Source organism: Micromys minutus (assembly GCF_963924665.1).
Source record: "Micromys minutus genome assembly, chromosome: 11".
Classification (NCBI taxonomy): domain Eukaryota; kingdom Metazoa; phylum Chordata; class Mammalia; order Rodentia; family Muridae; genus Micromys; species Micromys minutus.
In genome coordinates this window covers 42,469,275-42,497,085 of record NC_137980.1, presented here as the reverse complement: position 1 = coordinate 42,497,085, position 27,811 = coordinate 42,469,275, and the positions used below count along the sequence as shown (strand labels likewise).

Here is a 27,811-nt window from a genome sequence, read left to right as displayed (position 1 = left end):
TGCTGTCTCGGGGCTTTCCTTTGTTTTTTACAACTAATAAACTCTTTTTCTTTTAGCTCTGGTCTTGGCTCCTGTCCCCACCCCCACTTGCTGCCTTCCATAACCCACATCAGTGCTATGGTAAGAACAGTGAAGGCTTCTTTCCAGACTCCTCTCCAGCCCCTCAGCAAGCACCCAGCTCCTGAAGCACAGTCCGTGATGATGTAGAATCTAACTGTACCTGTACCAGCACCCTGAATCTCGGCTGTGCTGAGGAGAGAGAACAAGGCCTAACCTGGGTGTTTTCCCTGGGTGCCTAGCATTTGATTGGCAAATGAAAGCTAGAAAGGCTTCCTGACCCTCCCTGCAAAGCAGATCTCATTGGTCCTGCCCTCCCTCTCCTGGCCATGGCTGTGCTGGGTCCCCCCTTTCCCAGCCGAGCACAAGCCTTCTGGAACATGTGCACTCCCCTCGCATATCCAGGTCTCAGACCACTCTGAGTTGGAGCTGTTGCTGGCTCCCTTTGTGCTCTTTAACAGTTCTGAATTATAACAAGCAGCAGAGATGGCTTTCACCTTCTCCCTGGAGGGCTGCAATCTCTTGGGGACTATGGGGATGGTTTCCCGGAGGCAACTTGGCTCAGGAGTCCAAGAAAAAGCTCAGGTTTCAGAAGTACCCCACACCCTCAATGGCAAGAGTCACAGCCCCTCCTTGGGATGGCAATGACCACCAGCAGCAGGAACAACGTTAACAAAAGGCAACCATGGGAAACTCACGTTCAGGATGATGGACCGAAGGTGCTTCTGTGCAAAGGCGTTGGCCATGTCCTAGGGAGGGAAACCAACAAACGTAAGGCAAGGCAGTGGCATCTGTGACTGCTGTCAGGGGACGGGGTCCTCACAGCTTTCAAACGGAAAGTAAAAATATTCACTGACCATCAAATGTGTTCTACTCTAAAACTTTCCCTGCTTTTTTTTCATGAACTCAGTTTCCCTTCCTCTGGGCACAATATGCTTCATGTCTTCACATGACTTGGATTGCTTGAGGACAAGACACATATGTTACATGATGCTGGTGACGGACACTGCACGCAGAGCACACAGCAGGACATGCACTGGTCCGGGCAGATGGCCACAGCTGAAGAACCCTGGGCAGCAGGCTGGGCTGTGAGATGGGGGCGTGGTCCAGCCCTGGGTGGGTGCCTGGGCACTCAAACCTCTTTGACAGTCACCTGTGTGGGCCTTTGGGTTAATATCTCAAGCGGATTCACCTGTCCATCATATTTGGCTCAAACTTCAATAGTAACATTTTAATTATTAAATATCCAGGAAATACCTAGTAGATGAACCCTCCACAAAGATTTAAGGGTCCCATCAGCATCATTTTGAGCATCTTTTAAAAAGACACACAAAGGACTTCAGTGATTATCATTCAGGTCCTTTCCAAGCCTGCTGTGGGTCACTCTGCCATGACACTGTTCCTCTGAGGGGCTGTTAAATTTCACCTAAACAAAATGTTCCCATATCAGGAAGCTTCTCATTTTCTGATAACTTTTTTCAATCTTTCCTTCCCTTCCTTCCAATGCCAGCAATGTGTTTTAGTGATGTTAGTTACAGTGGCTCCCTCTACGCCACTGCCTCCAGCCACCTTCATTGATGCAGTAAATGAGTGGGCCTGGGGGAGTGGCTGCTATCCAGTGACTTCTCTCCTGTATTTCTAAACCTCTATCCATGTTACAAATGTCTGGCAGGAGCATCCAGGTTTATTGAAGCCCTGAGCATAAAAGAGGAGGACGGTGCCTGGAAGCTTTTTTGGCAGCTACAAGATACCGGATGAGACTAAACCCTGGACGGACAATTCTCAGACAGGCACCTGCCAGCAGAAGCTAAGATATGAAAACTCTTGCTGAGCTTCTCCTTGGTGCTGGAGTGGGGAGCTACACATTCCTTCATGTCCTTAAAAAGTGGCCTCTTCTCCAATGTTCCGCCTAAGAATAAGCACCCAAATTCTTTGTGATCTTAGAAACTCATGTGAATGAGTGCTTTGATCCAGGGTGTAAGACTCCCTGGAACTAGAGTTAGAGACTATTGTGGCTCTCCATGTGGGTACTGGGACCTGAACCCGGTCCTCAACAAGAGCCAGGCCATCTCTTCAGGCCCCAAACTTTCTTTTGTAAATTGTACAACCCTACCCAATTATCTATTTAGAAACAGTCTAGAAAAGGCCTGGAAACCCTCACTCCAGCTTTGGCACCCAGGAGGCTCCATTACTGGAATCACACTGAAGAAAGTCAGGCTGCCTGGAATCTGACTCCCTCAAAGGCGTCATAAAGGAAAAGCCTGGCCACTCTCCCAGATCAGGCACCCACAGTCCTTCCATGACTCTCACCTATGGTGTCTTTCTGGCATTCCAATACAACAGACATATGCTACCTTTCCAGGGCCTTGGTTCCCTGAGCAGCCAGTCCAGCCCATATACTTCCTGCCCAGCTTTGACCTCCCCACCAGGAAGAGCCAGGCCCTCGACCACAGCAGTGCTACTTACAGTGACGGGCAGGTCTAGAGGGTTAAGGTGCTTGTCCTGCCAGCAGAAAGCAAAAGGCACAGAGAGAAGCAGACAGGATGAGCTTCCAGCTTACAGTGAAACAAGGACAGAGGAGATGCTCACAGAGCCACACCATCCAGACAGAAGGAGATGCACACAGAGCCACACCATCCAGACAGAAGGAGATGCTCACAGAGTCACACTATCCAGACAGGTAAGACAGACAAACTATGGATGCTTCTGTTCCTCCCTCTACTAAAGGAAATCCTGAGCCTGGTGCATGACCCCACATGGACTTCATTTAGTTGGCCTGTAATTGACAATTAGAAAGCCTTACTTCTATATACTACGTGTGCTTTTAACCAGAGATCTAGTGTGGTAGGGTTGGAACGAGGCTTAGAGGTTGTTTTACTTTGCCCTTTAACTTCATAGAAAGGTGAACTCAGACAGGAAGGCTGATACACTTGCCCAGCCAGAGGAAGGACAAGCACTCTGTCCAGGTCCTCTATTCAGGTCCCACAGTTAAAATAGGGGCCTCAAGTGACCTAATGACCTCATTATGAGTGAGTGGTCAGGGTAGATGCTGCAACTCCCAACATTATAGGCGAGGATCTAAAGCTGAGACAGGGAGAGCTTGCCAGGACCCCACGTACCACACAGCTGGTACCAGAGGAAGGCAGAGACTGCACAGGAGAAGCCTGGTCCTAAGTCCCATTGCCCTCAGACCACAACAGTGGTAGAGGGGCTCCCTCCCTCTTCTCAGTCCTCTAACTCAGGACTTAGCAAACTCTAGGCATACTGCTGTGTTGTCTGTGTGTAAGCAGTTTGACTGGGGACAGCTGTACCACTGTTTACCTCTTGTCCAAAGCTGCTTTTGCCTACAACAGCTGAGGCAGAAGAGTTGCCACAAGAAGGGAAAAACATTTACTTCCTGACCCTTCAGAGGGAAAGCCTGCAAAACTCTACTCTGATCCAGGAAGCATCAGGTCTCCCGCTTCCCAGTTCTTTCCTAGGGCTTACTTAGGAAAACCAATCTGCTGGGTTCTGGCCAGGGAAGGTTATGAGGAAGCTCCAGGAGCAGGGCTACAGATGTCTGCACTCTGCCCCGCAGTGCCTCCTCTGCACTGAGGCAGTTGTCTTAGACGACCCACAGGTAAGGTTGGAAAGGCAGCCACAGACCTGTCTCTTGTCTTCAGGGGCCTTCAGGAACAGCGCATTAATCAGAGCGATGGCGTAGGTCTGGATCTCCTGGTTGGAGCTGTGTCAACAGAGATGGAGGCAAGGGAATCAGAGGACCAAACAGCAAGACAATGATGCCCACACACAGCTTACAACACACTGTGCTCAAACGACAACCTTGGATTGAGTCAGAAAAGCATTCCGAGCAGGCACACACTTGACCCCATTATTCCACGGAAGGGATTTATCCAAGACGGTAGGTAATCAGAAAGTTATGTGTGATTTATTGACAAGCTGTTACACTGGAGTCCTATTAAACAGACAAGAATGTTAAGTAATCCAAATGTTCTCGCTAGGGGCTGTTTAATATGGGAGAGTCCTAAGGGTCTCCTAAAAATCATGCTTTGGGGTGAAGATTATTAACCTGGGACTCAGAGATGGGCTTGGAGTATCTGTGAAGCCTAGATAAGGTCTAAAAAGCAAATAGCTGACTACGTGGACATTTTCAAGGACAGGAAAGCTCAGGTGGTCCTGGGTTCGCACAGGAATCTGGGAAGGGCTGGGAGCATCTCTGTAGATGAGCATGATGTGGGAAAATGTTCACGATGTATTTATTATTCAGCCAGGAGAAAAGTAATAAGCAAAGTACACATCAGAGTGTACAGCAGGATCTAAATGTTGGCAAAAATATGCAAAGGAAAAAGCTAGAGGGACATTCAAGTTAACATTTAGCTGTGGTTCTGCCTGGAGTACAATGATGAGCAAGTAATGTCCGATTCATGCTTTTCCATATTTTCAAAGTTTTGACTACAAATTTATTTTACTTTAAGCAAATAAAACAACCATAAGCATTTCCACAGAATTTAATATAGCTGGCACTTGGGGCTTCCATCTGCCATATTGTGAGCGCCTCCTGTAGCTCCCTCCAGAGGGTTAAGAGCTTCCTGGTCAGGCAGGTCCCTCACTGAACATATGTACTGGTGACAGTGTGGGTTAAATATTCATGAGAGAAGCCCAAGAAATGTCACATTCTTCTACTGTTCTCAGCTGAGGTCACCTCCAATTCAGAGATGAGGACAGAGAAGTTACCAAGACCCAAAACCTCCCTATCCGGAGTCTAGAATCTCCCTCCCACCCTGGCACCTCAAATATGGAAAATGGGAAGAATTCTTTAAAAGTGACAAGGTGAGCCAGGTGTGCTGCACACCTGCCATTCCAAACTCTGAGGGGTGGACAGAGTCAAGGCCAGTCTGGACAGCAGGAGATACTCCCCTCCTCTCAGACCAACAGTGACAGGAGGAGACCAGTGCAAAAAGAAGTCACATACATTTTTTTTTTTTTTTTTAAATCAGATTAACTAGGGAAATGGGCTGGAAGCACTTCTGGGTTGTGCTATCCAGTTTTATGTCAACTTGACACAAGCTAAAGCACTGGACAGGAGGGACCCTCAAATAAGAAATGCTTCCAGAAGACCGGCTGTACAGAAGCCCGTGGGGCATTTCCTTAGTAAATGATTGGTGGGGTGGGCCCAACCCGCTGTAGGTGGTGCAATCTCTGGGCTGCTGGTCCTGGGTTCTATAGGAAAACAGGCTGAGCAAGCCATGAGGAGCAAGCCAGTAAGCAGCATCCCTCAATGGCCTCTGCATCAGTTTCTGCCTTCGGTTCCTATGCCGTTTGATTGCCTGTTCTGACTTCCTTTAATGGTGAGCAGTGGTATGTAGGCATGGCAAATGCACTCCATACTCCTCAACTTGCTTTTGGTAGGTGTTTCATCACAGCAATACAAACTGTAACTAGGACAGAAACTGGTCCCAGGAATGGGGTATTGAGACAGACTCGGCCATGTGTTTTTGGGAGGACTGTGGAAGGACTTTGAAACTTTGGGCTAGAAAAGCCATTGGAAGTTCAAAGCTTGGGTAGCTGTTCTGTGGGAGTTTGGAAGGCAAGAAAGTTGAGAGGATGGAGCCTGGCTTGTGCAGTTTCAGAGCAAAGCAAAGACTCTAGCCGTCCATTTGTGTGAAGACTCTGGTCAGCTGGAGCTGGAGAAACAGCCATGATTACTGAGAAACCAGAACCGCTAAAGCAAAACCTTTTTACCTTACTGGGAATTGATGCTGGTCTGCTGGAGCTGAGAAAACTAGCAGTGATTCAGAAGACACCAGCATCACTGAGGGGAAATCTGGAAAATGTCTCCTCACACAGAGTGTGTTCCAGAGGCAGCCAAGGTTGTTCCTCCCCTGGCAGCTGAGGTGGTATTAATTTTGAACATATGAAGGGGTCATGGAGAAGGGCTGAGGCTCGGCATTGTGAGAGGCCAGGCCAGCTGTAGCTGGAGCAGCAGCAGAAACCCCAGGACCGAAGGGTCAGGCAGAGAAGCTGAGGTTTAGCACCATGAAGAGAGCACAGGAGGAGCTACTGGTGACAGTGCAGCCCAGCTACAGAGCTCAGCATTTCAGAGATGCCAGGATCATGGGTGACCCCACTATCAGCAAGGTGAAGCCTGCAGGAGCTTGAGAAACAAGCTGTGTGTGCCGCAGAGGAAGGAGCCGAGAACTGACCAATCCCTCAGAGGAGTCCCTAAAGGAATGAAGCCCAAACATTGACCACTGGGTTATTTACAGTTAAGAGTTTGCTTTTGCTTTGTTCAGGTTGTTACTGTGCCCTGATTCTTCCCTCTTGAAGTAAGAAAGTATTTATTTTTACAGGCGTGCACAGTTGAGAGGCTTTAAACTTAAAAAAAAAAAAAAAAGAAGAAGAAGAAGATTTGAGAGTATTACATAGACTTTGGACTTTTAAAGAGGCTGGATATTTTTAAAGGGCCAACTTTAAAGTGTTTGAATTTTGTAAGGCTGTGGGACTTTTAAGTTTGTGAAGTGTTTTCAATTGTGAGGTCTTTATTAATGTGTGATTTTGGGGTTGAACAAAAAAGAAGGGGTGGCTTCACAGTGATGTTTGTCTTTTAAGGTGACAGGGATTCAGTTGTGCTGGCCAGTTTTATGTCTATTTAACACAGCTAAACTCATCTTAGAGGAGAGAGCCTCAATTGAAAAAAATGCCTTCATAAGATCAGGATGTAAGCAAGCCTGTGGTGCATTTTCTTAACTAGCCATTGATGTGTTGAGCGCTGAGAGACCCAACCCATTTGTGAGGTTTGTCCCTCCTGAGCTGGTAGTCCTGGGTGAAGCTACATCTGCCTTGCATCTGGGAGACTATCTTGGAGATCTGCATTCTCAGGGCCCTGTAGAGGAACTGGGCCCATCGAGTCCAACAGGCAGGAAGGGGTGAGAGTTGCCATCAATCAACCAACCACGTTACCATCCTTCTTTGCAGAAGTTCGGCCCCTACCGCCTTCCAGTGTGCCTATGTGGCACATGGCTTTATTACAGGCTAAAAAAAAAAAAAAAAAAAAAAAAAAAAAATGTCCTGATAAGGTAAGATTGCTTTAAAAAAATAAAAAAACAAAACAAACTAAAACCCAGACACTGGGTCAGTGATAATCTGGGCCAGCCACCATACTAGTGTTTAGCTCTCCTTTAGCAGCACAGGTGTAGAAGGTGGGAATGAGGAAAGTCTCCGGGAGAGAGTCTAAGGCCAAACCCTGGCTACCAGTGCCTGGATCCAAACTCGCAATGCCCATATTTCTTAGTGTTGCCAACACACTGTTGGCTTGGTAAGTGATCACTCACTTAAATCAGGAAGGGGGTTCAAAATGGCTGAGAGCTCAGATCTTCAGATGGGAATGTGTGTGTGTGTGTGTGTGTGTGTGCGCATACTTACATGCACACACACACATACATGTATATGTGCATGTACAAACAAGACTAAGAGGGAGTGTCTAACCTTGCCTGGCAGCTGGGGTCTGTACTATGAGAACAATTTCCGGAGGAGGAGGTACTGAAGGAATGTGCAGGGCCAGTCAGAAAGGTCAGAGAACAGACTGACAATAGAGGGCGGGGCCCTTACTCACACCTGCAGGTGGGAGATGAGCTGTCCCACGGTGATCTCCTCTGCTATCTTCTGGTACAGGCTCTGGCTGTTTAGTACCATGCTCTCTAGGATGGCCAGGGAGCGCTGGAGAATGGACACGTCGACCATGGGCTGGCTCACGTACCCTGCAATCTAGACCCAGAGAGAGGCACACTGGTTGGAAGCGTGGAGCCAAGGAAACCTCTGGTGCTCTTCTCCGCATTCTGTGTGTGGCCCAGGTGGGTCTCATCTGGCTTATTGTGGCCATGGCCAGTGGGCGGGGATTCCCTCAGCAGGATGCCTCCACCTTCAGTGACAGTATCCACTCAATTGTGTTTGAGATGTAACAATGTAATAAATTAATCCTTCTCAAATAAGGGTTCAACATGAGGTGGAACTACTGATTCTTGTATTTTATTTTAGCTCCACCTACTCTCCCAACACAGTCCATCAGACCTGGAGAATCCCTCTGATCAGCCCCTCTTCTCAGTTCCTGTTATAATGCCCTTCACACAGGTCACTTCACTTCTGTCCGGCTGTTTCTAGCAGTGGGAAGTTCTCGGAGAGAACTGCTGGTCCTCGGACAGCCGGGTACTCACTGGTTCCCAGTCAGCTCGCTGAGCTCAGACTGCCTCTTCTGGTAGCAGAGAGAAGGACCCTTCTACCCGCTCCATTTAATCTGATGAAGCAAGCAGGCTACTTGGCAGATTTGTACAAGGGAAGCACATTTGCAAATGAGGTGCAGTTCTCTCAGAAGAGCTGAGGGAGCAGGTCGCTGACAACCAGCTCTGCTCTGAGCCCTGTTCTTGGTGCAGGCCTTCAGAGAAGGCAAATTGTGAACTGAGATCTTTTCCTGGGCAAATGACAAGGACTTCTCTTGAGATGGGGCTGTAGAAACCGAGCCACACCTCCCAAGTAGGTGGTCAGGAGGCAAACAAAGAAGCCACTATGAACTGCTAAGGAGGATGTTCAGAGGCCTAGGGAAGTGAATTCATTTTTAATCTGCTGACATTTCCAACGTGTGATGGGTTTATCAAATAAGAACCTACTGTAAATCGAGGAGCATATGTTAAAGTGTAAACTCTTCAGGAGTCCTGTGAAGATCATTGCTCGAGGATGAACACCCAGCCCCAGGGAATACCGAGCTGATTCCTGTCAGAGACTACAGTGTCTACTCTCCCCTTATGCCCAGAGAACTGACAGGAAGAGGGAGGGGACAAACTGACCGTTGGAAGCCTCACCTGCTTAATAAAGGTGATTGAAACCATGTCCCAGGAGACAATGCCATGGTCCATGAGCTCTAAGAAGGCAGTCAGGGTGAATGCCAGCATCTCACTGTAGCTGAGACATGTGTGACACACACAAAATACAGAGTCAGAGCCAGGGAGCACAGCTGTGAAGGCAGCTACAAAAGGGACAGATCTCAGTGAACACCAGTGGGACGTCTGTGGAAGCGACAGTCAGGACCTGCAGCACACCAGGCCAGGTGTGGAGCAGATGTAGCCCAGGTCCCTACACCAGAAAGCTGGTGGGCTGCAGTCACCTAGGCCTGTCTTCTCCAGTGTGCTTCATCCCTGGCTTAGTCTGTTATCTATCTTCTAAAACAAAGACCTTTGTCAAACTGTGCTTGCAGAGTGACCAAAGAGAGCTTATATCTCACATTAACCTTTAGGCCAAGCGGCCCCAGGGCGAGGGAGACAGGTACAGGTGTGATTATGCAGTGTCATTTCATCGCCAACTCTAGCTTCCTGCTCTGTAAAATGGAGACAGTCTCACAGCATTAGTCTCGCAGGGCTGTGGGGAGGGGAAGCTGAAGAGGTCCACAGCGCCCTTACAATAATGTGGTGTAGGGATTAACGCCTGCCTTTTGTCTCTCCTTATAGGTTTAATCATTCATGCAGGGGCAGGGCACGGTGCTCTACAGTTAACAAGCCAGGCCCCATTTGCCAGAGGTAATAACGCTGCTCACAGAACCCTGAGCTGAGCGTCAGCCCCATTACAGAGCAGAGGAGACTAAGGCTGGTCTGTTGCAGCCAAAACTCTCCCAATGGCAGCCAGAGGCTTCAGCTTTGGTGCAGCTGGAAGATCCAAGACTTTAAAACAAATACCGAGGATTAGCTGCTTGGCTTGGCTGACAGTTTCAGGAGCTGATTCATGGCCTGTGAGATTTCTGACTCCCTGCCTGCAGCTTAGGCTCTTCAGGCTTAGGTGGAGACCAGGGCACCTGTCACTCACTGCTGATCACATATGAGGCCCGGCTTCCTACCACAACCACCTAAGCCGGGAGGGCAGTGTTGGCGCCGAGGGGTAATGCCAAATGGGAGAAACCCGTGTGCACATCGAGTGAGAGAGGATGGGACCAGGGTGGGCAGACGGTATCACTAAAGGAGACCATGAAGAGTTCCCATCTCTTCCCTGACCTTCCTCAGGCCAAGCCCTCCCCGTAATTTACCAGGTCTGCTGGGCAGTGACGTCAAGTCCCCTCTCCTTTCAGTACTCACCTAGCACAGTGCTGGGTCACTCAACCCACGAGAGGCCCCAACAGGGACCTCTCTGTGTGTGGACTTGAGCTTGGCCCGCTGTGAGCAGCGAGGTAAACTGGACACCTGGGTCCAACGTGACACCCTGGGAGTGAGAACAGGAGCCCTGCAGGTCACGGGACTCTGACTTTGCTTGGATGACAGTGGTGATACTCACTGGGACAGGAGCTTGGTTCCACTCTCCACGAGCCTTGTCAGTACAACGATGCCATCCATGTTGATGAACTCGGTGGCAAAAGTCACGTCGGCTGAGAGCTTAGCCAGCTCCTTCATGGCATCCAACCGGGTCTCCATACTAGATGCCTGGGTCCTTTCCATCAGCTGGCGTGCAGCCCGGGACTGTGAAGCCAGGGACAAAAGAGATGCCATCTGCTCTTGCAGCAGGTTACTACTGTGGGCTTGCAGCCGAGCCCCAGGCAGTTAGGGTTTCACATGGCTTAGGAACTGCTAAATAAATGTTTGCGAAGCAGTATGAGAATTTCCAGCATTCCGAGACTGATCTGTAGTTAGCTATAACTTTTCTGTATTCTTGTAGCCTATGGATTAGTTTTATTTCAAAATTTATGTTCATTTATTTTGTATGTGTGCGTGCTATACCCTGAGTGTGAAGATCAGAGCATTAGTTAATCTGAGCTTTCTACTGGTGGACATTACCTGTCAGCAAGGGAGTTTCCGCTGAAAAGCTGAGCCCCACCCCTGGAAGCAAGTAAGGGGAACTTGACAGCACCTGTCAGATGCTGAGGGCCCTGCCCTAGAATTTAATCTGATGGCCCTGAAGAATCCCTTTAATTCTAAAGGGTGATAAGCCTGACAAACCTTTCAATATTCTAGATCACTCTTCCCCAAAAGAATCATGCTAGGCAATCCTTCATGACCTGAGCCGGAAGCTGTGATTATGGATAGCTTCCGGGGCATGACGGCTGCTGAGGACAGATGCCTCCCAGCACCCACTCTTCCCCAGCAGGGTGCCTCCGTCCTGCAGCCTAGCAAAGTGCTGCAGCAGTGTCCACTGTCACTCCCTGTGCTGAGCTTACTACCACACAGTCAGACTCCATTCCACTGTTTCAAGAATGGGATGTTCTCTCTAGAAAGAAGCAGGAGAAGCAGAGAGCCCCGGGCCTGCACGTCTGCTCCGAGTTGGGAAGTGACTGGAGGCCAGGGAGTGGGGCTGACCTCTCTCTGTTACAAAGAGGGGCCCACACCTGCACAGCCCTCTTGGTGACACACAGATCCTCCTAATCCCATAGTGGAGGAAGGGTGTGCCTGAGAAAAGGTCACCCATGAGACAAGCTTTGAGCACTGGTCTGCATCAAGCTCAGAAACTTCCAGCCCAAATGTCAATCTCCCTCCAGAGACAGACAGCTTTGCCAGCTGCTATCCCCTGCTCGGCTTTATACTGAGGTCTATAAAATGCTCTGCCCTTCCTCAGACTGCCACATGAAATTAGCAGAGCCTGGGGTGTGTTTGTAGGGAAACAACCTGGGGAGGTTGAGGTCCTTCTGGAAAGGAGGGAGATGAACAAGATGCTAAGTAAACTGGCTGAGACTCACAGGCCTGAGTCTGAACCTGGCTTGGCTACTTTTCCAATTTCACATGTGGCAAGATCTCAACCTTAGTCCTCAGTCTCCTCGCCTACCTCTCGGCTGAACTGATACAATCAGGAAGAGTTAGTAAACACAGGTAAGTGCTGCCACTTCTCTACACATCTCTCCAGACAAATGGGTCCTTCCCTCAGCAAGAAAACACGGCCTTAATTTCCTACAAGTGTGACAAAGGCTGAGTCCTGGCGATCATGTCTGTCTCGGGCCTGCCTCCCTGCCCTAATGCAGACTGAACCCTTACCCCTTTCCTGCACCTTCACCCTCTCTCCCATCTGAGCTCATCTGTGCGACACGAAAAACGTAGAAGAAGGGGTCAGGATGGAGGGTAGGACACAAGGACCTTCCACTTCTTTGCCCAGCTTCACAAGTTTTGAAAACATTAACGCGCTTCATACCTATGTTTCAGACAAACATCTTTTGGATCCCACATCTCCCATGTTCCTGTCCCGTCTTCATCCCTTGGAGACTGAGCTCCCTAAGACAGTAGCAGATTCTCCACTGCACCCTCAACTTTCACTCAAGACTGCTGGCTGCTCACTTGCTGTTGGAAGCGGGGATGTGGCATCATGGTGGCCTGTACCGACCGACAATCTTGATGTCACTCCACCCTCTGTGCTCACTGTACTGCAGGCCTCCCCTTCCTCTACCCTGCTCTGCTGAGCGGCTTAGCACCCTTCCTCACCGCCATGCCCTGCCTCCTGCCGGTCAGCCTGAGACATGGTCTCTGGAGTTATATTAGCTTAGACCAGCCCCTCGAACACAATTCATGATCCTTCTGCCTCTACCTCCCAAATGCTGGGATCACAGGCCTGTTCTACTGCTCCTGGATCCTGCCTCTCACTTCCCTTCTGGCTGCTTCCTTTACTTACTTTTAAGGGTTGCTTATACAGAATGAGAGGATTTCCCTGACTCTCCCCCTGCTCCCACCCCCAGCACTGACACATTCATCAAGTCCTTTTGTCTGTCAATCCCACCATCCCGCTGCCTTTGCTGGGATGTCATCCTTACATTGGAGAGATCACTCTCCCACCAGTCTCTCTTGCCTGCCTGTGAATGTAGCTTTGCTAACACTCAACAGGACACACAGGGCATGCTCCTCATGGATGCCATTTCTTTCTGAGTAAAGTCTGAGCCGCGCAAATGCCTTCAGGACTGGTCTCCCCACTCCTGCCCCCGCACACCTCACAGCTCTGGTTTCTACACTAGGAAACATGTTTCTTCTTCCTTCAGTTACTCCCAGCTTTAACCTCTAAGTTCAGGGTCCCTGGAAAAGCTTTCTAGAAACCCCTATGCTGGGGAGGTGATCCCTCTCAGACTCCCTACACAGCAGGAGACTGTCTGCTGCCCTTGCTCATGAGCTGCCAGCCAGGATGGAGAGCGAGGGATTTCTTCACAATCTCTGGAGTCTCAAACCTGTAGAGCAGAGTCTATCCCATCTCAGGAACTCGTGTGTGCCAGGAGGACTCGAATACCTACCGGAGAGACCGCCAGTTGTAAGATTGTCCCATTCTTAATGTCACTTCGGGTCTGGGTGGCAAAGAATAAAACAGAACAAGACAAAAAGACAAATATTAAAACAGTACATGGGGGTGAATCAGTAAGGACTGGTGGCCACTTCCACAGTGTAATTGACTCTCCTCATGTGCAGACGATTCAGCTAGCAGTGAACCGAAGAATCTGCAGGGGAAAGGGTTCGCTTTGAACGGTACCTCCTGTTGTTCCTGTCTTGATCCCTAAGCACTGCCGGATAACAGGTACCACTGCATGAGGCACATTCTGCATCTAGAGGGGATTTAATGTGCAGGGGATGTGCCAGGTGTCAGGCAGCTACTGTGCCATCTGGACCTTTACAGACTTTAGTATCCAGGGCTTCTGGGGACCACTGTCCATGGGTACTGAGGGACAACTGTAGCACACTGAGGTTCTTCTGCAGCTAGGCCTCCTCCTACTTGCTTTTTACAAAGAGGGTCTAAGATTTTCTTCAAAAGCTCCGGATCTTGAAGCAAAAGCCTCCTCAGCCACCAGGGAGCCAGCTAGTGCTCCACGCTGTCTAAAGGGCACGTCTTTGAACAAGAATTGGAGCCCCTGGACAGTAAGAAGCTAGACTGTGCCATCTCCTAGGCAGGTCCCTTACAAGCAAAGCTCGCCCGTCCCTTGGCTACCCTATACTTGCCTGCTCGGTGACATAGAGCTGGGGCCCATCAGCATAGCGGAGCGTGTAGTACTCCGGGTTTGGCAGTGACCACCTGTGGGAAAGAAAACAGTACACCCCACTGGCTTCTCCTCCAGGCTTGCCCAGAGCAGCAGTGAAATGCTTTTCTCTGGAACCTGCCAGCCTGTCCGGAGCACAATGGCATCCAAACAAAGCTTTTGGCTGAGTCCCTGAGCGGGTCAGCAATACAGAAGGAGGTACAGGCAGAGGGGTACAGGCAGAGAGGTACAGGCAGAGGGGTATGGCTCTCACATCCTACCCTGACCTCCCAAAGGACACTCTGAGGCCCAGGAACAAACGAGGATCTCAGGGACCATATCAGCCATCCTTCCTTGGTAAGACAATGACCCAACCCGGCTGGACACCATCTGTACAGGTTCCTCTGTGGCTGGGCAGTCTTAGCTGTCACTGTGGAAGCCCTTCCAACCTACCCATCGCACACTTCCTTGACGACAGATGCCAGCGGCCGTTTCTGAAAGAAAGGGGAGGAGATCCTTCACCATCTGGTTCTGGTGAGAGGAACCTCTGCCAAGCCACAGTGACTACCTCCCTGGGGAGGACCAGGGCTCAGTCCTCCTGTCGCTACTCTTACTTACAATGCCAGGGTCTTCCAGGCCTAAACACATCCACCATTATAAACCCAACCTTCTTACAGCCTTGCCTCTCACAGCAGGAGCATACCTGGTCAATTTCAAGGAGCTGGGCATTAGCACCTGGCCATTCAATGGCCACTTTGACAATGTCCGAAGGAGGTGGCATTGTTCCCAGTGGGCCCTACTTCAAGTCACAGGTGCCTGGAGAGAGAGAGCCGAAAAGAAGGAGAGGTCAGAGAACGCCTTCCTGTTCATTCTCGCTGTGCACTTTGGACGTCTGAGGACAGCATCTGAAGTGACATGTGAACTACTCGGCACACAGTTCTCAGGTTCGTGCCACAGCCTCTCTGTCTTCTTAGATTCAATCAGCAAGAAAAAAAGGGACAAACCTCTCTATCATCTGCAGCAAGATCCACCAGTGTGACAGACAGTGTGAGGGTCAAGAGGATGGTGGGGGGGGGCAGAGCTCACTGAGTGTAAATCCTCATCTTGAGGCCCCGGAATAGAGAAGCACATGCTCTGGGGCAGAGAACACTAGACAGTCTTTTCTTGGTTGAGTGGTTAGCTGAAGGGGCCAGGCCATTTCTGCTCAGCAGTCAGATCCCAGTGTTGGCAGGACCAGCCATGCTCTCCCCTCCCCACACTCAGCTGCCACTCCTGCCCCTTCAAAGGACACAATGTGGAGCCTCCTTCATGTAGGATGGTGTGGAGTTCCAAACACTGGGAAGAGAACTGAGACAGGAAATGCTATTTTGGTCTCCAGTGCCAAGGGCAAGGGTTGCCAGGGGCTCAAGTGCAGGCCTAGGGATGCACTCACACAAAGGCCCCTCTACAGGGCGGGGCTGTGAACGTGCATCTAAGCCCCACCCCCACTGCTCTTCAGAATAAAGGGAAATAAATCAGCGGGGACAAGTCTGGGAGATGGACTCATGTGACTGGTATCCTAGGCAACTCTGGTGGCTTAGTGGTATTCTGGGCAGTGCTGAGGCTCTCTCCAAGGTCTGAGGAAGGCAGTCACACTGCTGATGGATTATTTCAATGTATATTTACACTCCTTGCCTACAGGTGTGGGAGCAGGCGCTCTCTTAATGAAAAAGACCTTTTGCCTTCTCGAGGTTCAGCCACTCGCCTGCAGTTCATGCCTGGCTAATGGGGACCACCTGCCTCTGTCAGCGTGTGTGACACCACTGTGGCTGAGCTGTTAATCGTGTGTGCTATCAGTTTTCCAGCCCCAACAGATGCCGGTTCTCACAGCCTGGTGGGTGCAAACCTCTCTTCTGTGGAGGGGTGAAGTGTGCCCTCTACACGTCCAGGCGGAAAGAAGGAAGGTTACTGGACCATTTCCTGAGGGTGGGCCGTGCCAAAAGTCAGCTGTCAGGAACATCAGGTTGTGAAAATACACCTACTTCTGCTTCCCAGAAGCCCTCAGAAAGAGGCGGGGCAGCACCAGACTTAGAGAGGTCAAAAGTGACGCTTGGTCGAGTCCTAGTTGACCTGGGTAGTAAGTCGGAAAGATGGCTAGAACTTAGAGCCAGCCAGTTCTTCCCTGTACCCAGAGCAGGTCTGAATTCCTGTACATGAGGCCTAAGGAAACAGCAGTGGGCGGCTGCCTCTGCAGCTCTTGGCAGAACCTTAATGTACTCTTTTACATTCGCTTTTACATACGTAGGCCCAAAACAAACCCCAGAAAGGAAACCGGCCCCATGAGGCTAACTTCTGGAGAAGGCGCTATTCCAGTGACATCAAGGCAGAGTATGCTATGCCAGGGTGGTGCTCTGACCCTGACAGCAGAGCATCCCTATCTGAAGCAGGCCATCGCTGTCACTGGACACAAGAACCAACGTAATCTACAATGAAGTACATGAACCGTAAGCGTATCTACACATATGTACGCAAGCTATAAAAATAGCAACAAACGTCTCCCTTAAGCCTCCACCCAAGATAGGGAACATGCTCACCACTCCAGAGAATGAGCCAGCCTCCTCCTAATTCCTACTGACCTCACTGCCCCTGAGGAGCGGGGCAGCACAGCTTTCCAGAGCGTTTGTCGATCTGCATTGTTGTTTTGGGCTTGTTTGTTTTTAACTTTTCAAAATAAGTAAAGGCTGGGTAGATGACTCAGTGGGCAAAAGTATACATGCACACACATGTACATACATGCACACACATGTACATACATGCATGCACATGTACACACATGCATACAGTATACAGTAGGCACCTTGAAAATTACTCTGGGCTAAAACAATGTTCCCACTGAAGAAATCAGATAGACTGACTGTCATGGCTTCTGCAACTCCCTTCTTTACCCAAGTCTCTGTCTTCTGTTCTTGAAATCTAAGTGCTAGTTCTAAAGTGTTCTGGGTGCACTTTGAATGGCAAGTTCATGATTCCAAAGCAGAACATAAAAATGCCCAAATGAGGATGACACTGTTACAGGTCCTCAAAGAAGTTAACTCTTATTCTGTTGCTAGGAAACACAACACACTTCCTAAACTCCTTCCTGAGCACTCACTTTGAAGGTAAGCTGAGTGTGGTCACTTTGTTTTGGTCCCAAATAGCTGCCCTAGGTTATCACACCATTTATCACAGCTGGGAACTCATTTCAACACTCTACCCTTGTCACATACAGCAGGGACATCTCCAGCCACCCTAGTCACCCAAAGGATAGCACCAGGCCTGCAGTCAGACTGTCTTCCCACAGTCAAGCAACCTGACAAGTGACAGCCAGCTGCCACAGCTAGAGGGAAGGAAGGGAACGCTAGGGTTTAGTTGAACAAATCTAATTCCACCTCTGAACGTGAAAGACACTGACTAAAGAGGCTGTAAGACAACAGACATGAGAAAAGTAAAGTCAGCTTCAAGAAGCCAGGGCAAGCCAGAGCCGCTCACAGGCCAAAGCCACAGGAAAAGCCAAGAGCCTCCAGAGGAAGCTATGCTGCACAGGTGACAGGAGGCCCAAAACCAGCGAGGAGAAAAATCCCAAGGGATGGGCAGAGCCTGACCCTTTCCAGATTCCATGTGACATTTCCTGCTAGCCAGCATTTTTGCTCTCTGAAAAGAAATAGTTCAAGAGCGGCCAGCCCAAACTTAAGAAACTACAGTGGAGGCCAGAATAGATGGTGGTGTCATGGCATGAGGTGACGGATGTGTCCAGTGCACACTTAGCTAACACTGGCTAGATTCATGAGCAAAACCCACTTAGGGAGGACCAGTTGGCCACTTACAGGGTGACTGGGGTCTTCAGATGAGATACTTGTGAGCAGACAGTCTCTAACTCATTTTATAGCTCATACCTCAGGAACCCTGAAAACATCCTTTTTTATAAGCAAGGAGGTGAAAGTTCAGAGAAACTCATCATCTGACTGGAAGGGAAAGAAGGAGGCATGTGGGTGCAGGGGCATGACAAGAGAGAAGTGAATTACACCAGGACTGGGTCTCAATGATGCCAGAGTTCAGTCTCTCTCCACACTGTCCTTCCTGTGATGAGGATAACATTAACAGTTACATCACTTGAAGGCACCACTCAAAGCCTTCTTCCCACACCCCCTACTGTCTCCTTCATTTACAACTGAGGTTCTCAGCTAGCTAGGGCTCTGAGCTTGCTAAGAGAGGGCTACACACACACACACACATACACACACACACACACACACACACACACACACACACACACACACACACGGCTCTATTTTAACCTTATGTTATTTTATTTTTATTTTAAGGCAGGGGCTTCAAAAAGTTGCCCAGGTCTAACTTGTAATCCTCCTGCCTCATCCCCCTAAGTTGCTGGGGTGTCAGGCCTGTGCCTTGTGGCCCACATAGCAAGCCTGTAGGTGTGTGCTCTCTAGATGAGAGAAGTCAGAGGCATCCTCAGTCACCCACCTGGGATGTTAGAAACCCACATCAAGGAAGGCAGACTGGTATACATGACCATCACAGCTACTCAACGGAGAGAGACTTCAGCTCTTTAGTATGCAAAAAGCAAAGAAGGCCACCCACACTCCCTCCGGTGGTATTCAGGCCAGCTTAGGCAGATTCTTCCTGGCTGTTTGAGGCTGAGTTCCCTCATTTCTCCTGCAGCTTTGCAAAGTCCGTATTACCTGCTGTCAGAAAGTTTACTCAGGCATCAAAGCCCAGTTTGGACATCACCTGGGGCTGGTATCATTCTTCCACCTGCACACACTGTTCCCACATTCTGTTGTATGTCTAGCACACTTATAGAAGCACAAACGCCTTCACTACATCCTCCTGCAGAAAAGGACCTGTACGCTGAAACCCCATGACTCTAGCTTCTTCCACTCCTACAAACCAGAGCTGGCTTCCAACAGGCGGGAGGCAGGAACTGTTCCCACTAGGCCCGGAAGCCTTGCAACACAGTGTCACCACACAATTCTGTTTTCAGGGCTAACTTAAAGCAAGTCTTACTGGAGAATCTAGTTAAGGGAAAAACGATCTCTTCTCCCTCCCCTGGAAGCCAAGGAGGGAGGAGAGTGCAGCAGGACTTCCCAGGCAGTGAGTACTCAGGGATGAAGGATCCCCTTGTAGGGAAGCCCTCTAGCATGTGTCTGCTTACTCTCCATTTTCATCTTAGAAAGGAAGTGGGAAATTAGGTCGAAGCAATTCAATAACATTGCAAAATTCTCAGGGCTATAAATAGCCACTAGCTCCACCATTCACAGTACTGCACTCCGTTCAATAGTGATCGGCCAGCGTGAGTGCACTGGAGTCCCGCTCCCAGCCCACAGTCCCTTCCAACCCCAGTGACTTTCCTCCTCCTCTTCCTCCTCCTCCTTCACCACCACCTCACCCCCACTTCTTTATTCACTACCTCAGGGATGCTGGGCAAGCCTTTGAGACCAAGCAAGACCCCAGTCCCCTGCAGCCACCTTGAAAGCACCACAAATACAAACAGAAGAGAGGCCCACACAGATTCAAGAGCCATGCAAGGACAGTATTAATGCTGTCCTCCAATGACACAGCCGGAGAAGCAGAACGGTGTAGTGTATGCTCTCCAATGGAAGTCTCCAAGCAGCTTCTGGAAGGGGTCCATCACCAGGAAAGGCCCCTCGGAGTTTGGTCCATCACGCCAGCAGGGAAGCTTCAGGCTGAACTTACCAGCAGAACTGGAGCCCAGCCTTGGAAGGGAAAGAAAATCCTTTCCAGGAGGTATAGGGAATAGAGATGCCAGAAGGCTCCCAGCTCTCCCTGCCCCCAGCTCGTAGGATCCCTGTGTGCTTTCTCTTCTAGTCTGCCTGCCACGCAGTGGGGGAGGCCTGGTGAGTGTCATTTATGCTTCCTGTGACAGTGTGCTGCCTCACTGAGGAGGTAACTGGAGGTCACACCCTCTTTTTAATCAAGATCACAGTCTCAGTGGAGGCTTCCCCTGTGATCTTTTCATCTGAAGAATGACTCAGTTTCCCTCGGCTCACCCTGCCTGAAGTAGCGTGAGGCCCTGAGGTGCAGAAGAGGTACAGGAGAGGATATGCCACAGGACTGAAGTTGAGGACAACAGACGCAGGAGCTGAAAGATCTCTGTATTGACACTGGAACATAGGCCTCACCCAAGTACGGCTGAGAGCCACTATGCAGAGATAAAATATGTGTTAAGGAACTCATCTTGTGGAACTCCTGTTCTTAGGGGTCAGTGGGTTAATGGTCTTATCAGGATATTTAAACCTGGCCAGCTCCCCAGTATCTACACTTATCCCTGTGGATGCCACATACCGCTCACCTGTCAGTGTGAAAACCACACTGACTCTGCACCTATGCTGTCCCCCAGTTTCAGCACCCTTTCCAAACGGCCAACTTGTATGAGGTCAGACAAGCCCACCCCTCTGGCTTCCTCGTTCTCAATCATCAGGTACTGTAGCACCCAGCACATGTGCTGCCAGTCTTTGAAGCACCTTCACGCCTCCAGCTTTTACAAGCTTGTCTCTGAAGCCTCTTCCTGGTAACTGGACACATGGGTACCCCTGCAGCCCACATCCTCTGGATCAGGACCTGCCTTCACATGCCACCCAGGGTGGTTCACATGCACCACGGGGCCATGAAGAAGGCTCTAGGTCGGTGAATATGAGAATACTGATATAGGTGGGGGGTCACGACAACATGGGGAACTGTATTAAATGGTCACAGCATCAACAAGGTTGAGATCACTGCTGCAGATCGGTGGCTCTCTATGGTGGCTGTTTGTACCCCTCATAGCTAGCTGGGTCACTGATGCCTCCCCAGATGGATTTTCCGGGAGACTGAGAAGCAGACCCTGGTCCAGGAAGGGAAACAGCCTGAACACGGAGACTCTGAATGGTATACCTGCTCCCTACCTTCTGGCCCTCAGTTTGTGGCAGGATGCCCAGCCAGCCGAGAGCTGTGTCTACAGAATTCCATCCAAAATGCCCCCGGGCCTAACTGTGTAAGTCATGAACCATTAGTGACTATACTATCCACGTCCCAGACTATCATTATGCAACTGATTCACAAACGGTCAGGTTTAGGGGGGGACAGAAACAGACAGAAAATACAGATGAATTCTAAGAAACTGTTTAAGCCTGGAAGGATGGCTCAGTGGTTGAGAGCAGGGGCCACTCTCACATGGGACTTGGGTTCAATTCCCAACACCCCCACATGGCAGTTAACAACAGTCTGTAACTTTAGTTCTAGCTTTCCAAAGCTTCTGGCTTCCACAAGCATGCATAGGGTGCACACACATACCTGCAGGCAAGCAAAGCACCCATACACATAAAATAAAATTGAATTAAACATTTAAATCGTTCTCACCAACAGATCAGGATGGTTGGTACACAAGGAGAAGAGCCTGAATAGGGCAGGGCACAGTCGGCTGGGTGGCCTGGCCTGGCCCTGAAACTCCAGGCTATGGGCCCAACTCCTTCAATACAGACCATAACAGCACAGCATTGTTCTGTAAGAACGAGGCCAAGCCTTTCCTCTCATTTCATAAAGAAGGGAACTGAGGTTCAGAGGAACTGGCAAGGCAGGGCCGGGACACCAGTTAAAGACAACAAAAAGGCCCAGCCTCCACTTCTGGATCAGTCCTCTCCCGCCACGCAGCTCTGCCGAAGCACCAGCGTCTCTGGACTGGATGTGGAGGCAAGGAACAGACTGTTTCCACCCCTGACCCTTTCACACGGCATGTGGCATTGAGTGGTTAGGGGCTTGTATCCTGGAGACCTGAGTTTGGATCGCAGTTCTGACAATCTCCTTATGATAGTTGAGCCTGGGATTAGAACCAACCGCTCCTTCTGAAAGTTATGTGACTGTGAAATGGGATGGCGACTGCCAAGCACTTTGTCCAATACCGAGCACAAAGTCAGAAGGATTCTAACGGTGCGAACTGAAGAAGCTACAAACACTGGAACACATAGCCCAGCACGGAGGAGCTCTACCTGCCATGCCGTGAACGGAAGTGGGAGAGGAAAACCCACAGAAAATGTGGTGGTGTTGCTACTTTGCCCAGGAGGCCCTGTTCTGGCTCCACAGCAGTCCAGCATAATGGGTGTACATAACAGTTACTTAGCCAATAGGGGTGAGGAATTCAAGTGCCTTAAGAAGCCAGGCAGGTAAGGAAACAAACCAAGCAGCTTGCACACCGGGACTCAGCAAGCTGAGAAGCGCAATGCTCCTTCATAGAAGTTCAAGCTCAGTTTCGGGGGCAAGGGAGATGGATACTTCATGCAGCTGGGCCAAGACACCACTCAGCAACTTCTGACATGGATTCTGTGTCTCTCCGCCATGTGTGCTCTTGCACATACACTCATCGTCCTTCGGGACTCGATCTCGTCTTTCCAAGACCACCCTGCACATCCTGAAGATGAAAGCTGTCACTTCACTGTCCAGTCACCTCAAGGGGGCTAGAACGGTACTGGCCTCGTGGAGGCCACTCCATAAGTGACTGAGTAACGAACGCATCTCGCTGGCAAACCCATTTCCAGGATCCCCAGCATCTCTGAGGTCTTACTGGCCACAGGAGGATTTCTGCTCTGACCCTGGGACCAGGCTGCATTAACACAGATGGCCTAAGTGATCACCGGTGACTTGGTCAGAGAAGGACTTTTCTTTTTGAGTTAGAGTCTCACACCACTGCCCAGGCTGGTTTTGAACCCCTGTATTCAGGGGATCCTTCTGCCCTAGCCTCTACAGTGCTCTGGCTAAAAGAGCACACCTTTAGCCCTTTTCCTTAACTATGCTTGTTTGTGAGCCACCTAGGAAGACATGACCTAGGAGAAGGGCATGCTAGAATATGCTAAATACTGGTACCATTGTTTTTAAGATGTCTAGTCTTCATACCCTGCACCCCAAACTTTCTTGGCACCTCTTAGAAGCAGCATAAAACATAAAAAGAATAACAAGACTCAAGAGCCAACAGACAAGATGGGCATGGTGGAGCATGCCCATAACCAGAGGCCAGCCTGGTCTATAAAGAGAGTTTCAGGACAGCCAAGGCTACACAGAAAAACCCTTTCTCAAACTACCCGCCCCCCAAAACATGCCCTAGCCCAGTCTCCTTTGGGAACAAACCATAGAATAAATCTGGGCAGGTGAAATCTTTTAGGAACTCTGTTATTTTTAATCTGTACGTAAAAAAATTACAGTCTCCTCAAAAGACCATAACTTGAATTAAACGCCCCCACATATGCATACTACCAAGCACTTCACAGCCAAGGTAGCGACCCTAGCTGTGTGGTTGCTAACTGGCCACTTGACAAAGGGCTGCTACGGTGCTTCCGTGCTTTGGCGAAGCAAGAAGGGTTGTCCCAAGTGTGAAGAACACCAGAGTTCAAGAAGTTAGTACAGAAAAAAGTTAACAACTCCATTAACACGATTTTACATTGGTTCTACGGATTACTAATTATATTCTGAAATGTATTAACTAAAGTATTAATAAGTTATTTCACTTGCATATTTTACATTCCTGAGATGTGACTGTTAGAAAAGTTTAATTAACAAATGTGACTTGCATTATTTCTCTTTTGGAGAGCCCAGGCTGGCGTAGTGCCTGACACACAGGAAGCATTCCGAAGGGTGGCTTCCATCCACAACAAATGGGATGGGGGCTGGCGGCTGCGGCTCTATCCCCTTCCTCTATACAAACCCAAGTCCGTTGTTCATTCATTTAGTAAACATTTAGAGTGCCTGCCCTGTTGAGACCTGCGGGTGCATGGAGCAACATCAGGCAAGGTCTTCTTCCCAGCGGACATTCCTATCTGCTGGGACAGGCAGTTGTCAATCAACACTTTCAAACAATTGGAAAGCTACGGATGAGTAGGTACACCAGAGTGTTCAAAGTGCCGCACCAGGGTCAGAACTCGGGACCCCAGAAGCCTTCGGAAGGAAGACTAGGAGAATAAAAAAAAGTTTACTAGACTCTGAGGGTGGCCAGAGCGAGGGATGGAGAAGGGACAGAAGCAGGCCGGTGAGCAGCCTAAGCTCAGGGACGGCGACTAAGGACCAGATCTGCAGGGCCCAGAGAAGAGGAGAGGGTGCAGTCCAGCACCGGAGGACCTCGGGCAAGGCAGCGCTGCGGGAAGAAGCGGATGAGAGCGGCCTGGACCGAAGCTGGGCAGTGGAGAAGGAAAGAAAAGGGCCGGTACCGACGGCAGGAGGATGACCGGATCGGCACCGTGCCTGGGCTTGAAGGTCGGGCAGACGCTGCCCTCGGCCTCAATCCCATCCTCGGTTCCCGGCTCCCCACCCTCAACACTCAGTCCCTCTGCCTCAAACCCCGAGCGCCCCTCACTCACCCGGCGCCTGCCGAGGCCCAGATCCTCGCCCGCGTCCTGCCGCCGCCGCTCCTCTGGCCTCGTCCGCCCCGCCCTCGTAGAGCCCCGCCTCGCGCAGGCTGGCCCGGGCTTCTATTGCTCCGCTTTGCCGTCAAGGTGAAAATTCTCGCTTCCATTGGGTTGTTTGTCTGTCACTAAATAGGAGGCGGGCCTAACTGAGGGCGCGGGCTGGAGCGACGCCGGCCGGCCCCTCCCCTCCGCGGAGGCCTCTTAAAGAGACAGACTACCTTTCTTCTTCAGGCTATTGGGTCTGAAGGAACGTGATTTCCCAGCAGACACTAGAGGCTGCTTCCCACCCAAACTTTTTTTCTTTTATTTCTGTACACAGCCTCAGGGCGAAGGAGGTTGGAGGGGCGGGAAGGGGGCGCGCTCTGGGTCCTTGCGACACATTGTTGTAAGGAGCAAGCTGTCCTCTGGTGACGCTCACCTGATCGACTCTACGCTGGGAATAGCTGATTTAGGGAACTGAGTGGGAGGTGACAGTCGTGTCAGAGGCTATGAGCAGCCGCGGCTGCTCACTACGGAGATGGAGCTAATTATACCGGCACCCAGGGCTGACCGTGGGCGCTGAGCAGAGGCAGAGGGGTACAGCTCAGCTGTGCTGTTGGTAGGGACCCGTGGGAGGTGGCATTCGTCACTGCACCTGCGGATCTAACAAGACCGGGCACAGCGCCAAAGACTCACTCCTGCCATCTCCCTTAAAGCTCACAGCAGGCTGGTAGGGAGGGCTAGTATGCGATTCCCCAGTTCAGGGGGAAAAAAAAAAAGACCAGGGGTCTATGGGACCAACTAACTATACAGCCCGTGACTATACAGCAAGACGCTATCTCCCTGTTTAATTCCAAATTCTGTTTTTTAATCATTTCTCTTAGCGGATCCTTAGGACAATGCCAGAAGACCGACATTTTTGTTATCCATTCTATAGAGAAATCCGGACACTCAGCAGAAAGATGAAATAATGGCTACTTTCCACAGTCTTTGAAGCAGTTTTACAGGCACAGTTACACCGACTCCTGCAAACGTCTTCAAATCGAAGCAGATTCTTATTAGCAGGGTGGTGCCCAAGAAGCAAAGTTACCCCCCACTGTCACAGTGCTAATAAAGGCCACCGCAGGGGCCAGCCAGTCAGGTCACACTTCCAATAGGTTCCCATACTGCATGCTTCCAGCCGATCTCTGTCTTTGTTTTAGCGAAAGCCATCGTGGACAAGTGTATATGGCCATGCTCTGATACAGCTTTATTCTGGAACATAGGGTAGCCACACCTGTCTGCATCACCATTGTAGAACCCATCAGATTCGCACTATTTATTGTTATCCATGATGTTGTGAGCATCCTCGTTGTTGTGGGTTGTTGATTTCTTCGTTTGCTAGTCTACTTTGAAACAGGGTTGCAGGGAACATTTAAACATGTCTATATCTCCCCTCCTCATAAGGCATTCGCCAAATCAAAGAGCATTCCATCAAGTCCAGCTTGGGGAACCAATGAGTTTCTTGCTCTCACCTTCAGAACATGGATGCCTTAGTTTGCTTTTCTATTGCTGTGTTAAAACATCATGGCCAAAGGCAACTGGAGGAGGAAAGGGTTTACTTGGCCTACACCTCCACAGTCTATAACTGAGGGAAACCAGGACAGGAATTCAAGGCAACAACCAAGAAGCAGAGGCCAAGAAGAAGCCCTTACTGGCTTGCTCCAGATAGCTTGCTCAGCCCACTTTCTTATACAACCCAAGCTCGCCTTCCCAGAGGCGCTGTCCACAGTGGGCTGGGCCTTCCCGTGTCAATCATCAACTGAGAAACGCCTCACAGACTTGCTTGTAAGTCCTTAATCTAATGAAAGCATTTTCTCATCTGAGGTGTCCTCTTCCCAGGTGACCCTAGCTTGTGTTAAGTTGACAAAAGCTAACCAGCACAATGGTGAGGGATTATTTGTAGAAGTGTGGGGGCTGTCAACAGCCACACCACCAGAAAGTCTCACCACAGAGGAAAGCTTTCCCGTAGCTGCACTGTTATATATAATTCTTTTTAAAAAAGATTTATTTATTTTATGTATATGAGTACACTGTAGCTTTCAGACACAGCAGAAGAGGGCATCAGATCCCATTACAGATATTTGTGAGCCACCATGTGGTTGCTGGGAATTGAACTCAGGACCTCTGGAAGAGCAGTCAGCGCTCTCAACCCCTGAGCCATCACTCCAGTTCCCATAGCTGCACTGTTAAGAACCCTCCCTCTTCAGCCAACTTCCCACTGTATCATCTAGAGCCTGCAGAGGGCACAAGGCCATGTACAACTAGGACAAAATCCCACACAACTGGCTGAGCAATCTACCACCCTTCATGATGGGCTTCAGTGAGCCTCCTGCCCTGAGATTGGCCCTTGTCTTCCCCTCCCCATAAAAGGATGCCAGGCCCTGTTTCTTGGCCTTTTCCTTGCAGCACAGGACGCTCTGCAGCTCCTCTTGGACAACATTCCCTTGTTCCCTTTGCCTCCTCAGTTGCTTCAGCACCGCTCTTTCCCTGAGCCCCCAGGATACTTACTCAGTACCCTTTAATATCAGAATAAAACCTGCTAGAAATTAGGCTTCTGCCAGCATTGACTTGGTGGCATTTGTCCACCAGTGACCCTTCTCCCGGCTTCTGTAGTCATATGGCTGCCCCACCCTTACCCCATGACTCACTTCCCAGCTTCGTGTGTGACAAAGACATGAAGGCATGAAACCTCAGGCTGAGGTGTGAAGTCAATGGGCACAGCCTCCCTATTCTTCCTCCTTGTGGGCCGCACCCAGCCTTGACCCTGTAATAGCCATGATGTGCAAGGGTAGTGACAGAGCCACCACGTGGAGAATACCATTGTCTCCATGGAAGGTAGAAAGTGTTCCACTGGCACAGAACACTCACTTAGAGACAGTTGCCTTGTCCTTTGTCAGTGATCTCTGAGACTCTATTGGTCTCAGAGTCACTATGTAGCAAAGGATGACCCAGAACTCTTCCTGACATTCTCCAGCACTGTTTGTGACTTTAAAGAGCTGACCCTGCACTCACACCACCTTGAGAGAGAGCCTTCTTAACATTTGTGTCTCTGGCTCCTCATCTTCCTCCTCCTGGTTCTAGTCATACTCAGTGCATGCTGTTCCTAAGAACCTGGTCATACTCAGTGCTCACTGTTCCCAAGAACATTCACTATGGGACTTTCAATTCGTTTTCTTTTGGTCTTTGCCTGTGGGTTCTTTAGTGCATGAGATTTAAGGAGGTTTTTTTTCTCCAGGTTGGGTGAGTCTAGGATCAATCAGCTCTTTTAAAACTCACTGCTGGACCTAGCAAGATGGCTCAAAGGCTAAAGGTGCTTCCTTTGCGCTTAATGAACTGAGCTCAATTCTGTGGACCCACGTGCTGTAAA

At 49.9% G+C, this 27,811-nt stretch overlaps 1 protein-coding gene across 1 annotated transcript in view; it reads right to left on the bottom strand.

The window, feature by feature from the left end:
• ELMO2 (engulfment and cell motility 2) overlaps nucleotides 1-24,427 on the bottom strand; it is a 34,974-nt gene extending 10,547 nt beyond the window's left edge. The window contains exons 1-10 of the mRNA XM_080925793.1: nucleotides 24,376-24,427; nucleotides 14,703-14,815; nucleotides 14,453-14,493; nucleotides 13,983-14,055; nucleotides 13,286-13,336; nucleotides 10,366-10,547; nucleotides 8,910-9,009; nucleotides 7,670-7,821; nucleotides 3,703-3,781; nucleotides 756-806 (exon numbers count right to left, since the gene is read on the bottom strand). Of these exons, the coding sequence (XP_080781919.1) occupies nucleotides 756-806; nucleotides 3,703-3,781; nucleotides 7,670-7,821; nucleotides 8,910-9,009; nucleotides 10,366-10,547; nucleotides 13,286-13,336; nucleotides 13,983-14,055; nucleotides 14,453-14,493; nucleotides 14,703-14,780 (807 nt within the window). The 5' untranslated portion in view covers nucleotides 14,781-14,815; nucleotides 24,376-24,427. The remainder of the gene's footprint in view (nucleotides 1-755; nucleotides 807-3,702; nucleotides 3,782-7,669; nucleotides 7,822-8,909; nucleotides 9,010-10,365; nucleotides 10,548-13,285; nucleotides 13,337-13,982; nucleotides 14,056-14,452; nucleotides 14,494-14,702; nucleotides 14,816-24,375) is intronic.
• Between the last annotated feature and the right edge of the window lie 3,384 nt (nucleotides 24,428-27,811).